Source organism: Perca fluviatilis, chromosome 16, assembly GCF_010015445.1.
Source record: "Perca fluviatilis chromosome 16, GENO_Pfluv_1.0, whole genome shotgun sequence".
Lineage (NCBI taxonomy): Eukaryota > Metazoa > Chordata > Actinopteri > Perciformes > Percidae > Perca > Perca fluviatilis.
The window spans coordinates 19,310,614-19,331,255 of NC_053127.1; the positions used below are offsets into that span (position 1 = coordinate 19,310,614).

General features: G+C 38.4%; 1 protein-coding gene across 1 annotated transcript; it reads left to right on the forward strand.

The window, feature by feature from the left end:
- The first annotated feature begins 344 nt into the window (after positions 1–344).
- On the forward strand, positions 345–13,377 carry ufm1 (ubiquitin-fold modifier 1). The gene is made up of 6 exons (XM_039778544.1): positions 345–476; positions 579–635; positions 4,831–4,888; positions 8,842–8,881; positions 10,862–10,894; positions 12,648–13,377. Coding segments are annotated over exons 1-6 (291 nt in total). The 5' UTR covers positions 345–474; the 3' UTR covers positions 12,749–13,377.
- The last annotated feature ends 7,265 nt before the right edge of the window (positions 13,378–20,642 follow it).

The following is a 20,642-nucleotide window of genomic DNA, read 5'->3' on the forward strand; positions in this document are numbered from 1 at the left end:
CACTTATTTCTGGGAAAGACCCAGCACTGAAAGCTCACATGTGTACGAGTGTATGCACTGTGACTGAGAGTAATACTGTGTAACAGGCTCTTGTAATTCTGCTGCGTACACTAAAAAAGGATACTTTAATTATACCTGAGAGAGGAGTAGAACAGGCACCCAAAAATGTCAGTGCGCCTCATGGATGTTCTCCATGGATGTGCGCCTTCTATTGTCATTTACGGCAAACGTTAGTCGTTTGGTGTGAATGCCTGACAGTTAATAGCACCAATGATACCTTCATTTTTTGATAATAATACACGACCTTTCGTGCAGAAATTCAGTTATTTGAAAAAATACTAAGATACTCCTGAAAAGACTAAACCTACACAGATATGTGTCAAAAAATGTAACTAAATGGATGACGTGTATGGGTCCTTCTGACTTCCGGGTGTGTATAAACAGATCGTAGACGGAGTCGACTCGTCCAAAAAAATGTGAGTTTCTCCCCTTTTTTGTGTTATTTTTCCCTGAATACATTTCATGTTCGTTAGCCAAAATTACGGTGCTAATAACGCTCTTGTCATCGTCTCCATTAGGTCTAAAGTAACGTTTAAAATCACCCTGACATCGGACCCCCGGATGCCATACAAAGTGTAAGTACACTGACAGCTCAGCAGTCACAGCTTAACGTTACAGTTAGCTACATTTCAGGGTTTTAAAAAAAACTATTTATTATTATTAGCTTGTTGTGGAATCCTGAGCTGGTGTGTTTACCTCGAGCTACAGAACACGTGGTCAGTGAGACAACATCTGTCAACGTTAGTGTAAGCTGTGATTCACATACTAAATCAAAAGGTAACGTTACGTTACACCAGTAAACAGTTCCGTTAACTTAGCTACGTTAGACATTTGATATCGGCTAGTTTGGTAGCATTAGCATTTGTAAGGGGTATTATGAATGAAATGGAACTGACTGTGTACCATCTGGTCTATGGCTTCATTGCTTTAAAAAAATAAATAATAATGCTATTAATATCACGTTGTTACTGAACAGAGATGACGGACAGGAGGAGCAGAAACATAAATAATGACAGGCTTGGCTACATGTACAGTGGACCTTGTGAAGCCACACTCCTAGACAGACTGCTGTGAGCAGTGCATTACTGGTGGCTGACATTCATTTAGCAGCATCTGACTGGTGGTAAAAACACACACAGCAATTCAATTAGTGGACCGTCATCCTCTGTGTTTATAAGACCCATCATTTCCAGGCATGCCACTCTATGTGCAGCATAATCCACGTCTGCTGTGTTTTTATCACACTTACAAGCATGTTTTAAGACATGAAAATAATTGGAATACAAATTTCTGTTGGATAAGATTTTTCCACACCAAAAAAGAAAGAAGGAGAAAAATTACATGTATTTCTTCTGTACAATACACAAATATTATTTCAAAAGATTAACTGCTGGATACATTACTTCTATTACTTCACAGTGAAGTAAATTGTCAATGTATGTGCTCTGGAAGCTTCAAGTTTCTACATCACAAAAATAAGTTGCACACTGTTGCAGTCACTGTTTGCTCACTGTACCACATTGGCTTCCAAACTATTTGTGATGTCACAAAATCAAGTTTGTATGTAACTCATATTTAATGTGAGCACAGAAAAGCGTTCCCCCGTTCAGTAGATTCATTTGAAAACTGTATTTTAGAGAGTCTACATCATACTGGTCAAACAACACATTTTTGAATGGAGGATTTTATGCAGTTTCTGTAAAGTAAAATTAAATTACGTTTTTGATTGCATTGATTCTAATCCTGTCACGCCAAATTAAGAAAATGTACTTTGAAGTGCATACAAATAAGTATTTGATTGACTACAATTTGCTACTAGTTAGAGCAGTGTGTATGTGATCCTAGGAAGTGGAGCCCCTATTATGTGCTAATTTTTTGTGCAGTATGAAGCAACTGTCACACCATGCTTTGCAGTAATCTGTCTATTACTGCTTTCCATTGTGTTGTTTGGTGAAGGATAATTGTGAGATGGAACTAAGCTAATTCCTAGGGGTGCACGATTCAGAAAATGTCACGATTCAATATCAATTTTTAGGCTCAAGATTTGATTCAAAATCAATTTTTGATTCAAAAAAACTTCACAGTATGTAAATGTAGTTCAAGTTTCAAGTTTGTCATATGCATATTAGTACGAAGTACCACAGCAATGAAATACAATGTGCCTTAGCACTCTCTCAGCACCTATCAATAATAACAATTTTAAAAACATAATAGCATTAAAAACATTATAAAATATCCACATAATATACATAAGTGACTAAGTTCAGACCACAGCCCTCCTTCCTGTTGTGCTATCGTTCAATAACCTTTTTACCTGGGGGTAAAAACTATCCCTAAAACGTGTTGTGCGTGTTTGGATGCTCTGAAAACGTCTCCCTGATGGAAGATGGGAGAAAAGATTGTGTGCAGGATGACTGGAATCCTGTATAATACCTTGTGCCCTTTTAGTGCTGCGTTTCCGGTAAATTTGTTGGAGCGATTCAAGTGGAACCCCGATGATTTTAGATGCAGTCCTGACCACCCTTGTCAGTAGATTAAGGTCATGTGAAGTAGCCCTACCAAACCACACTACAATATTACCTGTCAGTATAGTCTCAATTGTACAGCGGTAGAAGTTCAGTAGAATGTTAAGAGACCTACCGTATTTCTTAAGACACCGCAAAAAGTAAAGCCTCTGATGTGCCTTCTTAATGGCACAGCTGATATGGAAGGACCATGTGAGGGTGTCTGAAATGTGGATGCCTAAGAATCTAAAGGTGTTAACAATTTCCACTGGAGAGTTGTTAATAAAGACAGGTGTATGTGTGGGTTTGTTCTTCCTAAAATCTATGATGACCTCCTTAGTTTTCCCCATATTAAGAGACAAATTATTTCTTTGGCACCACATGATTTATTCGCTTACCTCATCTCTGTAGGCAATTTCATTATTGCTGTCAATGACTCCTATCACAGTAGTATCGTCCGCAAATTTCATGATTCTATTAGTGGGATGTTTAGCAATACAATCATAGGTATACAGACTGTATAATAGAGGACTGAGACAGCAGCCTTGTGGTGCTCCAGTGTTTAATACTATAGAGGCTGAGTATGTAGTGCCAACTCTAACTGTCTGGGGGCGGCCTGTTAGAAAGTCCTGTATCCAACTGCAAATAAATTTGTAGAGGCCCAGGTCTAACAGCTTAGATATTAAAATGGAAGGTCTAATAGTATTAAAGGCACTGCTATAATCAACAAATAGCATCCTGACATACTTATCCCTGCCCTCTAGATGTTGGAGTGCAGTATGTAACGCCAGGGATACAGCATCATCCACAGCTCTATTTTGATCTGTATGTAGTTACTTTTCCATGTGATTGCAGCAGACATACAGTTTAAAAGAAAAGAAACAACAAATTAAATGTAGTTTGATATTACTTTATAGGTCTTCATACAAAAATAAAAACTTTTGCAACTAAAAACTGCAAAGTGCCAAACTATGGCCAGCTTTCAAATACATTTAATTCAAGTATAAAATAAAACTGTTAAATAAAAAGAGCTTTTTGTTCAGAGTTTGGTGGGAGTTTAGAGCAGAGTGTGTTGGTTGACTGGCATGTTAGGTACTTTAGGTTGTTGTTGTTCGTCCACGTCTGTAATGTTAATCACTGGGTGATGGCGTACCATGTGAGTTCTCAAGTTTGTGGTGTTTCCAAAATACTTAACTTAAGCTTTGCAAAGCCTGCATATAGCATGATTCCTATCAAGTTCTGTCTTCCCCTCAAGGTTATAAAAGCCGAAATGTTCCCAAACTCTCGCCTTCAACGAGGATGGAGCAGGTTGAATAATTCTTTCTGTGAGGTTTGCCATTGTTTGCGCCGACTAAACTACTTCTGCCGCACTCGTTCTTCTTTTGATTATAACAAGTGCCCAGGCGTCAGTGTGAATTAGACTAAAGCCACAACACTACTATAGAGGGGTATGATTTTCTGTTTATATTTTTTTTTCTTACTTTTTTTGGATCCCTTTCATTTCTATCTTTGTCCTTTGCATGTTAAAGATAGTGCTGGAATGAGAAAAACAGCATATGTGCCATAGGTCAAACTGATATTGAAAAAAAAACAGGCACAAAATGTCAACTAAACTTTTGAATGTGTTTTTCCCCACAGCCATTTTTTGCAACATAATGCATGGTCAAATTTCCCAACAGAGCTTCACATTGAATTTTCTGACTTGAGTACTTGGAAATAAGTAGTGGCAAATAAACTAAGGCCATGCAGACAGGGAGACGATTCTCTAATGAGGTCAGACGATGTCTCGCTGCAGCTGATAAAGTCTTAGCATGAATAGAGGGATAATAAAGATGGTAAATGAGGCATCGTATTAATTCTGGCAGAGGACTGAACTTGAGCACACCATTAGCTTATCTTTATAATCACCAGTCACATTCAAACAAGTTATCACCCACTCTCAGTTAAGGCAACATGGTGGTCTTGGTAATGTGACCAGCTTTCACTCTCACTTATAATGCGACTATAAAGTTGCAGGCTACAGTATGCTTTGCTTCTCTCTTGGCTACTTGCTGCTGTACTGAATATGTCAATTGATTTTGCCCTGCACCACCTCAGCTCCTTCGGCATTACCTTACTTGGTGATGCATCTCTAACCTTGTGATTTGTTTTGAAAGTGACTTTCTCTACAACTCTAAAGCAGCCCAGGCACTTGTTGATCGAAGCTCAGGCCAATAGGTTGAGAGATGATATTTAAAATCCTGTTCAATGCATTGTTTTGTTACAGACTAAGTGTCCCAGACAGCACACCATTCACAGCAGTTTTGAAGTTTGCAGCTGAGGAGGTAAGCTTACTATACTATACTATAAATATGTAATCAGTAACAGGGAGTGAGACGTAAACTAGACATTAGGATAGTTCACATCTTTGATATCCTTTTCATGCGGGACTGCACTGCATGAATTGCATTTAGTTTAAAGTGATGAAATTGAGAGTTCACCTTGTTGCACCATGACCTCGAGCCAAACACCCCCAAAGCTTTTCTTCACCTGGGTCGTCATTGGGAGAGTTAGCGTAGTAAAGCGTTATCAGCTGAATAGGTTACGCTAGGAAACTGGCCACTTTCCATATATATTCTAATGATACCAAGCGCGCTACAAGTAGTACAAATAGGTTATGCTCGCATAAAACGATGGATTGGAAAGTTTGTAAGTACACCAGAAGTTTATGTAAATAACACTTGCCTGCTGGCTTCTGCTCTCTGCTGTTGTTGCTGCTGTAAGCTGTAACACCGAAAAGAGATGCAACACAAATATTTATTAATTTAACTTTTTTTTTTAAGTAAGTGCTGTAGTATAACTAGCAGGAGACAAGTAATAATTGAGGTAAGTTTGGAGACATTACCTTATTTAATCATTGAATTAATAAATATTTTTGTTGTAACTCTTTTCGTGTAGTAATTTGTAGAGCGGCCCTAAGCACTCGTCTAACTGCAGGTAGCAGCAGCAGCAACCGAGAGCTGAAGAGAGCAGGCAAGTGTTCATAAACTTCTGGTGTAATTCTACAAACTTTCCAATCCATCGTTTTATGAGAGCATAACCTATTTGTATTACTTGTAGACGTTTGGTATCATTTCTGGGCATTATTAATGGGGTAATTTACTGAGATACAAACGGGGTCCGCAGCTTCGCGCTAAGCCATTCAGCTGATAACGCTACTCTAGCTAACTCTCCCAATGTTCGACCCAGGTGAAAAAAGCTTCTGGGGGGGGGTGTTTGGCTCGAGGTCATGATGCAAAGGACCCTAGGGTGAATTACTCCGAACCATCACTTTAACATCATGTAGATAAATATAGAGATATGGTGTATATGTTAATGTTTGAGACAATTTACAAACGGTGCCATTGCATTGTTTGCAGATTTAATATACATTCACAACAAGACTCAACATAAACTTAAAGCTTTAGTGCGTAACTTTTTGATCTTAATGAACGTCCGTTACATTCAAGCCATTGCCAAATGAGTTGCTACAAAGCTAATTAAAACTACCACTACTTTCCCACGTAGAGTCTTGAGTGAAGATAATTACTCTTCTGAAGAGTCATCATGTTTTTTTTTATCCTCTGTGTCCTCCTTGGCTATTTGCAACTGGGGGGGGGGGGCTGTATCATGTGGACACGCCGACCTTGTTGTTGTCATTACTTAGAATTCCTCATGGGGGCGACAGAAACTACGCACTATAGCTTTAAAAGGTGAAATCTTAGAAGGAAAATGCAGGAAATGAAATAAACAGAAAAAAATTAAAATGTATTAGTGGGCAACCTCTGAAGATAGAAGTATTTCTTACATTTCTTACAACTTCCATAAACACACACAGGTACTGTGGCCGAAAGCATACTGACAGAGGACTGGAGCTACCGACTGATGTACTACTTCTTATCTGTTGTTTTGGGAGTCATTGTCATTAACAGTTGACCTATTCTGTCATTTAGGTATGAGGATGTGTTGGTATATTGGGTGTTAATTTTCTTCTATTACCAAACCGACTGTTTTAAACAGAATTAGTCTGGGAAAATGTTTTTTTGTCAAAGGCTTACAAATTGTTCAGTAGAATTAAGTGATTAGCCAGTGCCAATTTTTACCTGTAATTATCAGGGGTGTATTTTTAGCCTTTTACTTTCAGCGATCATTATAACAGTGGCTTATGAGTTGGACAGAGACACAGAGAAATCATATACTTAACCTTTGTTGTAAAAGATTTTGTATCTGGAATTAATTAGATTTCAGTTGGTAATGTGTTCCAGAGTTGACAGTCCTATTTGGAGAAAGCTGATTGTCCAAATTTCGATCTAAAATGTGGTATTTTACAGTTGCCATTCACCATGCTCCTCTGGAATTAGGGCATGAGACAAAGTTTTCATGTGAGCTGCTAGTGCTAGCTGGCAGTAGTTTGGTGAGCAGCATTTAGCTAACCTTATCTCCTTTGACAGACTGCACCCTCTAACCTTTCACTGCACACCTCACCAGCTCACATCCTCTTCTGTCACACACTGAAGCTGGACATGTATTGTGTGACCATGCTGAGTGATTTTCTTCCAGAAATTCAAGCGTTGCTATCTTTCCCTCAGGCTCGTGTGTGTGTGTGTGTGTGTGTGTGTGTGTGTGTGTGTGTGTGTGTGTGTGTGTGTGTGTGTGTGTGTGTGTGTGTGTGTGTGTGTGTGTGTGTGTGTGTGTGTGTGTGTGTGTGTGTGTGTGTGTGTGTGTGTGGCATAAACATTGGCAAACAAAAGACAGAAAACAAATCACACTACACAGCATTTTCTTCCTGCTTTTTTCGCCAAGTTTGAATGAAGACATCATAACTACAATTTTGAGGTTGTCACCCAACAAAGTCTGTGAATGTCAGTGTGCTGACTCAGTGGATAAAGCTCTCCTTTTTGATGATTTACAGTTTTTTTGTTTTTTGTATTGCTAAACGACAGTGGGCACAACTGGAGTCACATGTGCAAAACTCAAACTACAGTCTGCACAGCAGCAGTTCATGTGGACCAAACTCTAGTTAATTTTTCATTGCTTGAACACAGTTTTCAAAACTCTACACACTTATCCCATGACTTTAACCACAACGTGCACAACACTGTAGATTTACAGCACTTTGTTCAAACGCTAACACACTGCTGCCAAAACTGTTAACCACACATTCAAAACAGCATAGATTTCAGTCTGGTGCCTATCAAACACTGCTGATTGGAATTTTAGCTGAAAGCCTAAGCAGGTGTCTTGTTTTAGACTAGTTAGTGAACATATATGGTATTTATACAGAGAAAGCTCAGAAAGCCTTTTTTTGTATACAAACACCAAATAAGAAGGAAACAATTATACACTGTACTGTTTGAGAGAAACGGGTAAAAGAGCAAAGATACCAATATGTCCAGGTAAGATGTCTGAGGTTATATACACAGCTATAAAAAAAAGTGAAAAACACTATATCTTTACAATAGTAAAACTGCGTTACTACGGTTTTTCAGAAAGTAATGGAGGTGAAAGCAATGGAAACACCACATTCATTTGTATTTAGAGATGATGCAGACATCCAATGTGATGAAGAAAACTTGGCGCATGATGCTGGAGAGAGGCAGGATTAGTCACACTATTCTTTGGTACTGTTACGTATGTACCTTTTTTAGTTTTTTTTCCCCCAGTAATTCCATAAATTACTAGAGACAAAATACTATATTGAAGAAAACTGCTGATTTTCATTCATTCTTGTTTACCTTATGTAAAAATTGGTAGGCTATACAATCTATATTTTTTCCTTAAATAAACTGTTGAGTAGTGTCAAGTCACTCAAATTGTTCAAACTGTAAAGAAAACTTTTTTTTTTTGTAAAAAAAGTTAAATTTCTGTATTGGTGTTTGACGCTAGTGTTTTTACTCTCAGTGTGTTCTGAGTGACAGTGTGTGTTATCTCAGTGAGGATTGTGCATAGTGTTTGGCTGCACTGAGTCTGTTTCGAGACGCGTGTTAAGAGTTGTGTTGCTTTGAATGAGTTTTGCAGGTGAACTGTTTAGCTCAGGTGACTGTTGGTAGTGCGGACTGTAGTTTGAGTTTCGCACATGTGACTCCAGTTGTGCCCACTGTCGTTTAGCAATCGCAAAAAACTGTAATCACACTATCTCTCAGGCCAAGCGGAATTAGGTTTGCAAGATGTCCCTGCTTATTTAACCAAAATATGTTGTGCTGCTGATATTTCTGATCTATATGTTGTGAATTTTTCTCTGCTTAATTTTCTTTTACAGTTCAAAGTGCCATCAGCAACTAGTGCAATAATAACAAATGGTGAGTTTTTGTAGAAAAGTCTTTCTACTAATGATTTTTGTCTCTTTAGCAAGCTACTCCAAGTGCAAAAGTGACATGTTTACCAGCTTGACAGTTATTAAGGACGTTCTTACTTCAGAGGGAGTTTCACTCTTTAGAAAGCATGTGTTTTGACACAGATCTTTGGAAACTCATCTGAGTTTCAACATCTCAACAACAAACTGTGAGGATTTGAGGGCGCTCTAACAGTCTCTGAGCTGCAGTGTGATGCTGGTGAATGCTCTCAAAACAGATAATGATATATCATAATGATCAGGGAAAATATTGTCACCTTCATTTTTGCATATTTGTACTGTATTACAACTGAAAGTCAAAATGATTGACTTAACATTTACAGTATGTCTGAAGCACATGGTAACTACATGTCTTGACATTACAGTACATTACCAGACTTTTAATACAATCTCAAAGAGGGGATTGGAAGTATTATCCGTAACATTACATGAGCACCATGTGAAATACATGGCAAATGTATTGATGCACTTTGAGTCCAGGTCCTGAGGTTTCACAGGAGAACATTGCTGTGTGTCTTTCACTTTAAACACCCAGAGGGTGCAGCAATTTTGACCATCAATCCACAGAGTATAAACAGTTCTGTTTCTGCTACGAATTCTGCTTAAGAGGCAGACCTTTATCGACCTTTATTGATCTGTGTCGGCCCCCAGACCCCACTGACACACACTGGCCTATAATTGACGCTTCACAAGTAAGATAAGATAAAACTTTATTTATCCTGAGGGAAATTGCTGTGAAGCAGTTGCAAAACAAAGTTTTAAGGTAGCTAATTAGAGCCTACATACAGCAGAAATTATTAAAAATGTAAAACCTATTCAGCTGTAAGCTATTGCAATTCTAAAATCATATCTTACTTGATATAATGCTACTAGAATTACTTCATAATTCAGTTGATAGATAAGATGTATAAGATTTTATTGTCCACCTTGGTGGAAATTTGTCTTTTTGCTTCTCAAAAACATGAAAACACAACCATGACATTTGATGTTATTAAACATTAAACACACAGCACACTAATACTAAACACCATTAAACATAAAACAACAATTGTGCAATTGGCAGAAACAACAGCAGGTGGAGAGGAGGTAGGATACGGACTACAAGTGAACATATTTAAAAATACCTTGTCTTTTATAGTGAAGTCCTTTTGCATTCAGTGCCTCTACAGCATGCGGAACGAAGGACCTCTTAAAGTGATTATTTGACTTGATTACGTTACCTACAACACGAAGGCTGACATTTAACTAAATTCAAGCAGTTTGAATTTTGTCTGGCAAAATAATAGAAAGAGTTTCTATCAAATACCCAACAGATGCATGTCTAAAATACCCTAAGCCAGTAAAATGTAAAACCTATTCAGCTGGATTCGTCCTCCTCCAGAACACTTGTAACCACAGCTACAGTAATCACCAGAACAAATTACAGTAAATGGTCTTTGTGGCTGTTGGAAGGAAAATTGTAAGCTCATTCATGGTTTCCCAACAATTAAACCGTGCGGCGCCACAAAAGAACTAATTATGTTTTTGTTTACCTCTGCTCTGTACTGACAGGCAATTAGGAAAGATAAGTTTATAGAATGTATGCCTGATGTATTTTCTTATAGAAAGATGAAACTTTTAGGGGGCTTTGGAAATAATTGGGCACATTAATGTTGCAAAACGAGTTTTCTGTTAAATGGCTGAGATGTGACTGCCATGCCAAATATGAGTTTTTAGTTTTATCAGTGTAATGGCTGGTTTCTTATTATTCCAGATGGAGTTGCCTGCTGCTGAGGCATGCTCTCATTCTTGTTTTGTCTAGTGCAACATCATTATAGATAAACTGGTGTAAATGGTCTTTTTTTTTTCGTGTCTGTGCTCATGTCATTTGCCTGACAGTCTTTTCACTTTACATTGCGTTGTTTTTTCTTTCATGGTCACCATGCAGATGGAATAGGAATCAACCCTGCCCAGTCAGCAGGTAAGCGGTTATGTTGTTTTGAATCCCATATTTTTTGTCACAGAAAAAGCATTTATGTTTTTTTATATCACCACAAAAGCCCCTCTAGATGGTGTAAGATGCTTTTTCCCTTCCTTTTATTTATTAAGGTGCTTGGACGCATAATCAACTTCAGGGCTTTCTTTTAAGCTCTTTGCCTCATGTGCTTTTATCACAGCAGAACTTGAATAAAGCATGTTTCATAATGCCCTTTAGTAATGCTGGTGGCATTGTGTTAATAGTCTAAAAGATTAATTTGATAAAGCCCCCAGGGGCAGTGACTTATGTGGGTGGTTCCTTTTTAAATAAGGCAAAGAAATGTCAGGCTTAATATGAAAAGCCTTTACTTGAGGTAACGTAACAAATCGATCTGTGATCAAGCAGTCCCAGCCAATATAATGTTATTTAAATCAGTCCAAGCCCATGATGCTGCCCTGGGAAGGAAAATCTTTATTTGTAGAGTAACTGAACCCAATCTGTCCCTAACCCAAAGGTGATGAAATATTGCAGTGTTGGTTGAGCTAAAACATCTAGCCACATTTATGTTGGGGTTAAATAAGCTAGGTTTACTGAAATAATCCTAACTTAACTGACATCTCGGTGTTGGAGCAGGCCTCATGCTTGTTTGCATGGAAATGGTGTTAATGATTCATGAATACAAATGCAGTACCTCAAGTGGCAGTATTTAATGTTCTGGAGGCGAACTAGATGCACCAAGCTGTTTAGTCAGAATTCACTTGACTTTGGATTCCCACATTATTGCCAGTTGACGAATCACTTTTTTCTGTATCCGGCTTCTTGGGTTTTCCCTGAGGTTCATACTTAACTGTGTAGCCGGGTAATGGATGACTGGGTTTTCTGCATCGAGCAGGATAAGGTAATGCCTGCTTTGACCGAAGGCAACACTGAGTCTTTTCTGCTAAGAAAAGGAAAGAGTGGTGGGCATTCACAACAGCCTTTTATCTGTAGAACATCCATGCTGTGTGCTGCCAAGAATAGCCTCAGTTCAGACACCTCTGTCGGATTGCCTTTTTTCACCCACTGCAGCCACTCCGCCTCTTGTTCTCAGGATTGAGTACACGGTGGAAAGTGATCCGGTGTAATTTTACAATCTCTTTTCCTTCACAGGTCTTTAGTAAGACCAATATTAAACATTTCCAGTGGCATAACAAGAGTGAGTTATAACGTATGATCTCAGCATGATTGCTGGTTGAATAAACAAATTAATGAATACAATTGCTGTATGTGATTCCATAATGCAGTATTATAAGTTATATTCAAATGAACTTGCTGTGTACATGCGCGCCAAAATCTACCTGATTGCTGAATAACTGGCTACCGTTGAACAACAAATAGGCATCTGGAAATTATTTCATCCTTCAGTTTAGACATGTCTCTGACTTGTTTTAAAACATTTACATTTAATCCAAATGTCTGTGTAACTGCCCAACTTGTGTGCAACTTTGTAAACAAATATATGTATTTTAATTAGCATGCATTTGCATCAAGCTTTAAACTAATCCGATACAGTTAAACTAACAAACTCAATTAGTTGTCAGTAATTTTCATCACTGTGTTGGACAAACTATCATTTTTGATAGTGAAAAAAGGTTTCTCTCCCGGCTGGCGAGTTAACATGTTTGCAGTGTCCAGCTCAGTGACGGTAAAACCCCTTTATTTAGGAACACAGATTATGAACTGTGATCTTTATGTGGTGCTCTGTCCTGTGTTGCAGGTAACGTGTTTCTTAAACACGGCTCAGAGCTTCGCATCATTCCCAGAGACAGAGTGGGAGGAGAAGGAGAACGATGCTGCTTTTCCTCGTTGACAGCATAATGACTCACACCGCAGAATGATATAACACTTGAGACCCAGGAAACACCTCAGCCGCATGTGTCATATTTATTTTCTGGCCCACAACTGACAGTGACTCACATGAGAATATATAAATATAAACTTGATGATGACACACACTTGCATGCTCCCTGCTTCTTCATTCTCAGTCAAGTTTTTTTTCTTCTGTAAATGTAGTTGCATCAAAAGATTGGAGTGACATCAAGGGTACCCAGAAGAACAGAGTAATTAATATACACAAGCACAGCAGCTGCATCATGGGAACATTTTTTTTTTTAGCTAAGATTAACAAAAAATGGAGTCAACAGTAATAGCTTTTGTATCTTTGTAAATGACAATAAATCAGTATGACTAACATCAACACATGCCTATTTTGCAATGTTTACTTTTGTCTTTATCAGAATTGTGAACATGGTAATGCAAGAGGTGAACCTTTTAACTACATGTACTACATGCTTTTAAGGTCCATTGTCGTTATATTGAGTGGCTGTCGATATGCAGGTAAATTGTCTGTTGACATTCGATATTTGTTTCTGTCGGGCTACTGTCAAAAAAAGTATTCCTCAAACACAAGATAAATAAACTTGCATCATGGATCTGCACTGAACTTGTATCGTGGGCCAGCTTCTTCAATAACTAGAGGAACAGATTTACATTTTAGCTGTAAGGACATGTGATTGTTAATCTGTCAAACTGTGCAGGCACGTGGAGCTTTGCTGCCCTCTGTCAGGATACATTTTAACGTCAGTTTGTACTCACCCAAATGCCTTGCTTCCATATTCCAAACCATGTATTATGCCCAATCTATGCACAATAAATATAAAAACATTACATTGAGTAATATGAACTATTTAATATGCACTGCAAGCTTAATTAGGAGGCGAGGAGCAGGTGTGAGAAAACAAGGCAGGCATCCAAAAAAAGCTTTGAATAAAATACAGAGGCCCCATAATGTGTCACAATAGCTGTCACTGAGGTAAGGTCCATGCAACACCAAAAAGCACTGGTTGTCATCTGGGAAATAAATTTAGCGTTTGATTGCAGTTGTTGGTCCTTTTCCTTTGGCCGTATCTGCGGTCAATTAAAATAAATCAGTGGATGGAAAACATACCTTCATATTTAGTCTCCAGATTATTCTCATCCACAACAAAACAAACTCATAACTACTGCATAGACCAGTAGTTTATGTTGAAATGTGCTTTTTTGTTTCTGTGACTGATTAATGAGGGAAAGCAGTTCATTATCCCCATCATAAATCAGTATTATCAGAGAAGGTCTGAGTCATTTGTTTAATTGGTTATCTTTCTTCACCCTGGAAAAACTACAATGCATACTTTATAAAGAAAAATAGTCTAGAGAGAATAATGGAGCTTCCATGCTGTAATGCACCAAAGAAAGCATGCCGCTGTGTCTAACCATTCATTAGGATGCAGACTCACATGGTGAGGGGGGGTTGCTGAAGTGCCATCACAAATGGATTTTCTCATTTATTTTAATCAAAGTTGCTGTTGGGCACATTCACCAGAAATTTACTTCTGAAATGGGAAAAGACCGCAGAGTGCCCTGAATGCAGATGTTATCTGTTGCAGTGTGGGTCTAAAGAAAAACGCTTAATTACTGATGTTATTTGCAAAATAATATTTTTTATAAATAAAATAAGCATTATGTGTACCAGGTTTAAATTGCAATTTAAATCTTAAAAATCCATCTGTTTTTCTTTCCTTTGAAAATTTCAAATTAAGGATGGTTTTTTTTCAGGCCAGCATAAGTATTTGACATATTACATGCTGAATAATTACAAGAAAAACTGTAAGAAAAAAAGTTGATAAATTCATTAAAAAGAAAGAAATCAGCTCATTTCATCCCATCCTCTGTGTTCTTTTGGGCATGAAATTGAAATTTCACACTTAAACATAACGGGTGCTGCAGTTTTATTCTGTATGAGCAATGAGGTAGAAAGATGCTACATAATCACATTTCAGGTTGAGCCTTCTTTCCTGAGCCAAGTTCAGAATGAGTCCACCACTGCATCCAAGCTAATGTTCCAGGCGTCAGCAAGTCAATCATTGCTCCCAGGAAATATGTTTTCAGGCAGCCTCCAGACAGACACTGCTCTAAATCCTTTTGTATTTGTGTACATAATCAGACACCAGTTTCTTCTCAAAGTGCATGAGTGTGGGTGTAGCATGCTCAGCCTTTTGCCCTTGCATCTGTGTGAATTCAGACAGATGCATACAAAAGGAGAAACTACAGAAACAACATACTACAGCAATACACTTTGAACCTCTGGTATTGCATTGTAAACCACTGAGCCATCTGTTGAAACACTTGCTTGATTTGTGGCTTTATTCAAATTTCACAATGATCAAACTTGTCACATTAATTGATTTGTCTTGCGATCAAAGTTGGTCCATTCAAAGCTCATGATCTGAGTCTGAGAATGGGTCTCAGTTTGAAGATGGCAAACATGCAGAGAAACAGGAAAGATGATGTGAACACAGCGATGAAAGTACTATTGACAGATTGCGGTGTGTGTGTGTGTGTGTGTGTGTGTGTGTGTGTGTGTGTGTGTGTGTGTGTGTGTGTGTGTGTGTGTGTGTTTGTGTGTGTGAGAAAGAGAGATACTGCAGAGCAGGGGTGTCAAACTCATTTTAGATCACGGGCCACATACCCCTAATTTGATCTCAAGTGGGCCAGACCAATAAACCACTCCAGAAAGATCAGAAACTTTATCTGCCACAGAGTTTCTTGTCAGCTTGATTTTGACAAACGCAAGTTGCTTCTGCTACGATAGCATTCTAAGGCCATTGTTGACACCCCTGCTGTAGAGGAATCAAAAACCACTTGCTGTAAAATGGGTTTTGCCATGGACTCCCACTGCTTTATAAATGACATGTTGAGCATGCTCCTTGGCCTTCCATTAAAGGCAGCCAATCTAAAATGAGATCTGGTGGTCCTCCCCAGACTCAGCGTAGATAAAACCAGCACTGTCTGCAGCCACAGGTCAGTGAGCCAGATAAAGAAATAGGGAACCAGAGAATGGAAACAGCCCCCATCTGACAGCCCATCCAGCTCATTTTTACTTTATTCTCACACATCTGTTAGTCAAACACATGCAGCACGTGTATACGCAGGTGTGTGCAAACAGTGTCCAAAATGAACTGGGACCTCAATCACCGCACACTAGCCAAGTGGAATCACACCTCAGGGAAATTGATAAATGCACTAAAGGAATTTCAGGCTCTGCATCAAGATAATTTAATTATGTAAATGAACTTATTCTACCCCCTTCTGTCTTGAAATTAGAATGGCAGCTGGAGGGAAACCCCAGTGAGAAGCATACACTGTTGGACCTCTCTGATTCATGTTCTTGTATGTCTTCCTCTTTCAAACATCAACCCTCTAATCTTGGAAGAGTATAGATATTTAGGCATCCAGCACATTTAGATATGCTGCAATTTTTACTAATTCAGAAATGAGGGGGAAACACTTCACAAATCTCTGCCAAGAGGGATATTCTTCTTTATCATAGATCTGAGCCTCTGATATCCTTCAAGCTAATGTGAGATACATAAGGTGGTTATAAAGCAGCATTTTAGAGCAGGTCTTCGTTTTTAACTAATCATTAGCTATAAAAAATATTATCTATAAAAAAATATATCTATAAAATTTGATTAGGAATTACTGATTTTGTTCCTCATTTGTTTCCTGGTAGCTACTCAAATTTTGTGTACACTCTTATAGCTTTTAGTCTGCAGACCTTATTTCTGTGATGGAACTGTTCACTTTGGATACAAGCACCTGCTACTCTCTTTAAGCCTGGATTCAAAAGCACAAGCAGTTTACATTAAAATAAAGAGCCAATTCATTGACCTGACTTATACCCTTGACTCCGCTAATATATTAGATTGTATAGCATCTCTTCTGTTTTTAACAGCAAGAAAGAAACTTTTGAAAGTTGCCTGACTGTTTTTCTCCTTTAAGTTTAAGTGGTCTCCTAAATCTGTTGAGGCAGTCCTAGAGCTAATCTTTTATAATCCCCTTATTCTTTGTATCTCTTCTCTCTCTGCACCAAATGTCTGTACCAATGTGTTAAAGGGGTTGTGGGAGTATCAATAAACCACTCAGAGAGTGTATTCTAAGGACACAATAGCCACAGGCTGAGTTTAGCTTCTTTGCTCATTTTGTCTCAGTCGTTGCATGCCTTGTGTATGCAGCTGGACTTCAGGGATATGAGCTTCACAACTACTCTGTTGGATGGATTGGACATTCATCCTTTATAAATCCTACTGACTGCTTGGTGGTCCCCTGACTACAACCATGAGGTTAACATTTTGGATTGCCATGAAATTAGGTACTTTTTGGTGACTCTCTGACTTTTCATCTAGCACCGCCATCAAGTCAAAATGTGTTGTTTATCACCAAATATCTTCCAAACTATTGTCATTCCCATCAGCTTTGGCTGTACTTTGTGTTTAGTGCTAATAAGTAAATGTTAGGATGCTAACACGCTAAAACTAATGTGGTGAACATGGTAAACATTATACCTGCTAAACATCAGCATGTTAGAATGCTAAAGTTAGTATTTAGCTGAAAGCACTGCTTTCCCTCTGTACAGCCTGACAGCATGGCTGTAGAGTAGTCATGTATGTTGAGGCCTGAGAGCAACCAGAGTCACAGTCTGTCACACACAGAAATTATGAGTAATTATTGAAATAGCAATGGACAAAACTGATTACAGTATAATAATAATATTAGCTATTTTTTGTAATAATAGCTAGATAAGACTGGATTGAATGCTCTTCTAAGCATATATGAGGTTTTGGGATTACCCAATTTTAATTTTAACTTTGTTTATCGTCTAGCATTAATCAATAAACATGACTGGGTCCGTTAAAGTGGCACTACGTCAGTTTTACACATGAAGTTCAGTTTACTTCAGTTGTATTACTGTATGAATGTCTTGTATGTCTTCTGTTGTTCTAGAGGGAGCTCCCTAAAGTCTGAGAATAAAACCTAATGGTGTCATCAGGGTTATCTCAGCTTAGGAGTTTCATTTTTTACAGAGAGTCTGCATTACAAATGGGAGGTGTGGGGTTTGAAAGAAATGGGCTATTAGGAGGCAGGCAGGTTCTCATGAAAGACATAATTGAGTATCAGTCTCCATATAAACTAAAAAGTTGGAATAACTCAGCATCTTCTCTTTCAAATTTTCACCATCATTATTTTTTTATATCCGTCTTTTGTTAGTCCCCAAACTTTAGAGTGCCAACTTTTCAAGTACAATATTAAATGGCTAAAGCCCTTGGCATTTTTTCCTTCACTGTCATCCCTGGTAGGTTAGCCCCTCTGAGGAGGCTTAGCTTTCTGTCAGTGACTGTCTGAAGTTAGTGGTTGGAAGTAGGATCGTAGTAGGATAGCTGTGTTTCTGTACAGTTTAGGCATGGCTGGCCATCTCGTGTCTTGTGCTTTTTGTTTTGTAAGTGTAGACTAGTTATATCAAGACAGGTCTGAGTTATCAACATCAAATTAAAAGGTATTTTTAGAGCACCTTTTAAGCAGTATTGTGAACCTATAATGTGAACATCTAATTTTATGACATCTTTGACATATCTATTTTTTAGAAGCCTTTCTGTTAGAAAAGTTATATTTGCTATAGTCTTTGCTTCATTTTAGTGTTAAATTATTTGCATGAAGTCTGTGTGCAACTATTTCTGTTTCTCGTGAGATAATCATGAGAGCCACTGACCTTGTGAAAAGCACAAAATGCCCCTGAGGGCAGAGCACATGTGGAGTAGACTGACCAGAGATAAGAAGACATTATCTCTTTGTAATATTACTCCCTTTTCCTCTATAAAAAGCTGCTGTTAAAGACTATCATAGTCACTTTCTGTACTTGTGCTGGAGTGCTGTAAACTGACTCTACTTGCTGCAAGTAAACACACTTTTAAGATAATTCCTGTGATTTGTCCATTCTTTGATAAATAATTATCCTAACACCTTCCTTGTCTTTCACTTCTTCTCACAATGCAGTGCAAATTCATCCCATACATCCCAACTGGTACACTGATGCTAAATGTCTGTGTGCGGTGTGTGTGTGTGTATGTGTGTGTGTGTGTGTGTGTGTGTGTGTGTGTGTGTGTGTGTGTGTGTGTGTGTGTGTGTGTGTGTGTGTGTGTGTGTGTGTGTGTGTGTGTGTGTGTGTGTGTGTGTGTGTGTTAGTGTGTGTACAGCCGGTGTTAATGGACAATGAACAGAGCAAAGAACAGAATTGGAGTAAAGGGAAAGGGTGTCAGTTCAGGTGGAGTTCAGCTGTGATGGAAACTTTATTAGGCACTGATACTCTCTCTCTTTTCTTTGAAGTCTGCCTTTTACAGTGCAGTTTTCACAGTTTCTGCATAGGATTCTTTTCTATGCAAGGTGGACAAAACACAGAGAGCAGATAGATGCCTGTGATGTCATATGTCACGGGGAGAATCCTCACTGAAGATAGCTTGCAGGTTGAACATGGATTTTTTTTCCCCCATCTGAAATCTCTGATGTCCTTCTACACTATATCTTTCGTAATAACGTCAATGCAGAAAACTGTGGTAGTCCTCTGTGTACTGCTTTCAGCCTTGAGCCAGCAAAACCTTAAACAGCTGTGTCGAGATCAGCGAAAATAGATCATTGTAACACAACACTAGTATTAGCAAAGAACATTTTCAGTTCTGATGCTGAACCCATGGTTCTCATTTAGCTGTCAGGGCAACTTGATTCATGTCAACACCTGATAACCTTTAGAACTTGACTCATGAGCCGTTTCCTGGAATGCTGCTGCTGCTCTTCTCCACCAGAGAGCAGTAGCCTATTAAAAAAATACTAACAATTTCTTTCTCTCATCATTTAAATGGACAGCATGACTTTAAACACTATCAGGGGATCTTGCAGATTATTTGCTGTTTTATAACATAACAAAACGATTTCATTAGTGTGATGAAAAGAAAAGAAACACCCCCATTCCTCCGGATTTGAATAAGGCAGATCAATCATTTAAACAGCCTTAGTTGCATCTACTGTGTAACTGTGTAGTGAGTAAGTTTATTCGTTCTCCTCGGGAATATTTGGTCTCAGGAATATAAACAGCTTAATTAGTTATTTGCTGTGGGCCTTCTATTTTTATCTGTACTTACGCTCCAGAAGGTTTATGTAAAAATAGAAAAACAATTAAAGGAGAAGTCTTTAAAATATGATGTGTTTCATTGGTTTTAAAAGTCTCCTCTCCTCTCCTAAAACTTTGGTCCGTATTACAGTTTACGGTAACAACTGTAAAAGTACTGTAACAAATGTTCACCTCCAACAAGCCACAGAAGCGGACATCAGCCGCTGCAAATTGACACTGCCTTCAGGGCTGGGGGGTGAAAGCTTTGTCTGATGTGTGATGGAGTGTGGCAGGCTTGTTCCCTATTAGACTCATCACCTCTGTGAAATCACATGAAATAGAGAGAATAGGCTCCGTGAGGGGCATGTCACAAAGCCAACCAGCTGGAAACAGTTTCAAACACGAGCTGTAAACAAGTCATTAATGCCAACAGTTCACTATAGAGGCTCTTCTGCATTAATGGTAAAAGTGCCACCTGTGAACTTGGGAAGCACAGGGTTTCGCAAAAGTACAGTGGCTGGTAGACCTAAAAGAAATGAATGCAAAGAGTGCTTTTCAAAAGCCAGAAAGGGTCAAAGCGGTTCATTGAAAGTATGTCATTTCTCACAATTTCAAGGGCAATTCATCTAGAAGCAGATTCACAGATACAACAGATATTTACCCAATTACCCCTCTAATTCACGATAATAACTTTGTTCCTCTAACTGAAAGGCAGACACCTACAGGAGCATTGTA